This window comes from Pundamilia nyererei, unplaced genomic scaffold (genome assembly GCF_000239375.1).
Source record: "Pundamilia nyererei isolate P.nyererei 1_Seehausen unplaced genomic scaffold, PunNye1.0 scaffold00029, whole genome shotgun sequence".
NCBI lineage: Eukaryota > Metazoa > Chordata > Actinopteri > Cichliformes > Cichlidae > Pundamilia > Pundamilia nyererei.
In genome coordinates, this window is record NW_005187430.1 from 3,271,359 (window position 1) to 3,275,678 (window position 4,320).

The 4,320-nt window shown below is 37.9% G+C and overlaps 1 protein-coding gene across 1 annotated transcript in view; it reads right to left on the reverse strand.

Moving 5' to 3' along the window:
• Window positions 1-440: 440 nt before the first annotated feature.
• LOC102193343 (neuroblast differentiation-associated protein AHNAK) overlaps window positions 441-4,320 on the reverse strand; it is a 20,119-nt gene continuing 16,239 nt past the window's right edge. Inside the window, exon 7 of the mRNA XM_013909676.1 lies at window positions 441-4,288. Coding sequence (XP_013765130.1) covers window positions 1,367-4,288 — 2,922 coding nt within the window. The 3' untranslated portion in view covers window positions 441-1,366. The remainder of the gene's footprint in view (window positions 4,289-4,320) is intronic.

Genomic DNA, 4,320 nt, shown 5'->3' on the forward strand with positions numbered 1-4,320 from the left:
AAGGCAGCACATAACAATTCGGTGAGCGTAGACAACGAGTGAGTGCTTGATAGTTGGCACGCTATGGTGTAATTGTAAGGTATACTGATACGTTTTACATTTTCAAAGTTGGAGTGGAAGAAGCTTTTTTTTCTTGTTCTGTATATTTCATGATATTTAAATGAGGTTTGTGAAGGAATTTCAATTGCTGTAAAAAAGGCCATAACAAGGAAATCTGTAGTTAAGCTAACACAGAAGTTTCACACTGTGCACAGGGACTTATTCACACAGTAAACTGTGAATTATCTGTATATAACATGAAGCATATTCGTGATGATATGTTACCATAGTTATGAACTTTGTCTCCATCTAGTGTGCAAACATATTGACTACAGATTGAAAACTGCTTTTTATTAATTTCACTATAGACACACAAACACACACACAAACATAGTTTTGGATATAATAGCATTTATTGTCTATAACTTTGCAAACAAGTTAAGTTAAAGCCTATCAGAATACAAACACGAGCAGTTATCCAATAAAATTCCAAAGGTCATTAAAAGCTATTTATATAGCTGGTTCAATAGCCCCACTTTGTACAGAGATATGGAAAGAAAACAGAGTCCAGACAGATTTCTAGTGTGGCAAATTAGGTTCAAAGTAGCAAAGTATTAATAAAAAATATAGTTTTAGCAGTACATTTGTTCTGTTTGATCATACGCTTTTCATTTCAGCTTTGCATTGCTATTGTCTCTTTACATTTTAGCTACAGCGACAACAGTATCTTGGTGCAATACGTACATATTCTTTGTTCTATCTTAACTGCATTATGCTATTGTAGTTTGTATATACTGTAAGCGTTATAGTGAAATTACTGTAAACACAATTTGGAATGTCAGTAAAATAAATTGATTTTTGCATCAGTCTCAAACAGTCAGAAATTTTAGTTGACGGCACTGGTGATTATCATTTTGTAAAGTACACACACAAGTAAATTAGTCAATAGTGAAAAACTGCAAAATGAGTTTTAGAGATTTTGGTAAGCAAAAGTCAAACATTCTGCATCTTGAGCAAGGATATTTGCTAAGGCCTTGCTACAATTTGAAGTAAGGACACAGTTATACACATTGTTAGTATCTTCAACAGACTGTCAGCGTGAATTACAGGAATGCATATTTTTTTTGTAGGTCAGCATCATAGCACAGCACATCACCATCATGTTGTAATGCCTGAACACTGACAGATTGTTCTCTGTGATCGGTAAGTTAAACATGCTAACTTCCTTTCCCAGTTTCCAGCATGTTTTCATTCACTTGTCTCCTCTGACATTCAGGTCTAGGCAAAGAGAAATAGTATCTTTACACATGAATTATTTCCAGTTGCCTCACTTCTCAGCATCGTCAAAGAACCTCATTTTCTCAGAGTGCACAGAGTCTCTCAGTCGCTGTATAGATGACGCTGTCTCACCAGAGATGGGCTCAGAAGAGTCAAATACATGAGTAATTTGTTTGGTTATAACAATTGTCTCTCTGCTTTCACTTCTTTCAGTTGAGGTTTTCGTCACTAAGTGCCTCTCAAACACCGCTCTGTTGCCACTGTCTGAGCCTTCCACAGTCCATGATGTAGTTTCATTAGCTTCTGATTTTAAGGGAAGGCCTTCAGCTAATTCAGCTTCAATATCAGTTAGTAACTGGGCATGCTGTGCTTCTGGGGTTGCTTGTATATTTGTTGTAATGACGTGTAGTTTTCCCGATTCCAATCTGCACGTGTCTTCTGATGACGATGATATTCCAGAGGACAGAATAGTGATTTTCTCCGGTAAGTTAGGCTGAACTGAGATCAGTTCAGTCCTCGTGGCCGAAGTAAAGATGTTACTGTGTGTCTCTTCAAGCTCAGTAGCAACATTTGGATCAGAATATTTGACAGTTACCTTTGTTGGGGAAGATATGGATGGGCCAACATGCTCACTTGTGACTGCAGAACTTATATCAGCGAAGGCATCCGATGATTGGACAGAAAAGGTGGGGCTAATTTCCTCGTCCCCCATTCCCCCTACTGGACTCTTTTCATCCTTTTGTTCACATTTCTCAGGAGCACTGGGGGCTTCTGAAGGGGAAGACAGGCCAAACTTAGGAAATTTAAACCAACCTGTCCTCTCGGGACTCTTGGAAATATCTTGTATGCTACTTGCTCCTTTTTCCTTTGCTTCTAATTGCTTTCCAGCATGTTCGCCTATTTCTTGAACTTCTTTTGAGACTACAAGATTTTCTTCAACTTGGTCTGCTTTTGGAACATCAAATTCAACATCAATAGTCTTTAGGATCTCACCAAATGATGTCAGAATCACTTTTGGTGATTTACTTTCTCCTTTTGTTTCAACTTCCATTTCCAGTTGAGCTTCTTTATCTTCTATTTCAACAGGAAGCTGTTCCTCTTCAGGTTTAGACTTTGAGAAGCTAAGCCTGGGCATTTTAAAAGATGGTAGTTTGAATTTACTTGGTGATGGAAGACCCAGAACATCAGTCTCAGTCTTGGGTGTTTCGGATTCTGATATTATACCTTTGGAATAATCCATTTTAATATTAACAATCGAATCTTTGTCGGTGACAGAAATATCCTCCTTAGGTTTAGATCCATGAATGTCAATTACTTTTCCTGTTTTGGGTGCTTCCATGGTAACGTCAAAGGAAGCACTGCTAAATTTTGGCATTTTCAGTGGTGAAATTTTTTCTTTTAAAGGGGATCCTTCAGCATCTTTTGATTTTGCTTTTGTCTCAGAAGACTTGATTCCCAAACTAGATGAAGATTGTTTGACTTCTTCTGAGATTTTGACCTCTGCTTTTATTTCTGGCCGTTTGCTGTCAACATTGTTTATTGATGATTTTAAATCCACTTCAGGTCCTTTTGGTTTTGTTTGTACAATGCCTAAATTTGGGAACTTAAATGGGCTTCCTTGCCCAGCTTCTTTCTCAGGAGCTTTAATTTCCATTTCAGGCTGTTTAACTTTTATTTCTCCCTCTGAAACAGAAACATCAGCTTGTGGAAGCTCATCACTTAACTCCGATTCTTTAATACTTGACTTTGAAAAAGAAAATCTCGGAAGTGAAAATTTAGGTTTTTTCAAGTTTGTTTCAGTTTCTTCAGCAGGTGGTTCTTCCATTGAAGGTCCTTTGATTTCAGCTTCTGCTAGACAGACTTCTGTTTTGCTTGATATAATCTCAGCTTTGGGTGTTTCAATTTTGACATCAATAGCTGGGGCCTTATCAGCTGTCCTTGAAAAGGAAAATTTTGGAAATGTCCAACTTGGTCGTTTTGACTTGACTTCGGCCTCAATTGTTGGTGTTTCCGGTAATGAAGTAGAACCCTCAGTTTCTTTGCCTTCAATATGGAGTAGTTTGATGTCAGCTGTTACCTCTGGTAAGGAAATATCAACATCTTTCTTTGATAAACTTAAATCTGTTTCAGGACTTTTAACTTTGGTCATTGAGATGGCCAGATTTGGCATTTTAAGCTTGCTTCCAGATATCTCACCTCCTTTAGCTTTCACATCTACAGCTAAACCTTCAGAGTCAATGCCGGGTGCTGCATCAATTTTAATTCCTTTATTCACATCACTTACTTCCATACTGAACTCATTGTCAGGTTGTTTGACTATATCACCTTGCAGAAAAATAACATCAGTTTTTGGGAGACTGATATCGACTTCAGGGTCTTTTACACTTTGCTTGGAAAATGAAAATTTTGGCAATGAAAATCTTGGCTTTTTCAATTTAGCCTCAAGGTTTGTATCGGTTCCCCCTTCTATGATAATATGTGAGGATTCTTTAAGGTCGGTATCTGGAAGATGTACATCTGTTTTGACTTCTGGTAGTATGACATCAACTCCGGGAACATCAATGCTGATGTCTTCCTCAGGGGCCTTACCAGCTGTGTCAGCTTTGGCTTTTGGAACTGTAACATCTACATCTTTCTTCGATAAGCTTAAATCAATGTCAGGCCCTTTTGTTTGAGGGAAAGACAATCCAAGACTTGGCAGTTTGAACTTACTTCCTTTAACTTCATGTTCATATCCACTGGTTTTCAAGGAGATTGAAGGTTCTTTTAATTCAGTGCTGGGTACTGCAACGCCAACTTCAAGAACCTCTTCAGGAATCTCAATATCAGCACCATCTATTTTTATGCCTTTGTCCATATCCGGTGCCTCTGCTGTTGAACTTGTGACACCCACTCCAAATTTTGGAATTTGGAATGTTGGCATCTTAAACTTTGATGGTGATCCTTTCTTTCCCTTTGTTTCAATCTTTATCTCAGGAGCTTCAATTCCAACTTCAACAGAAG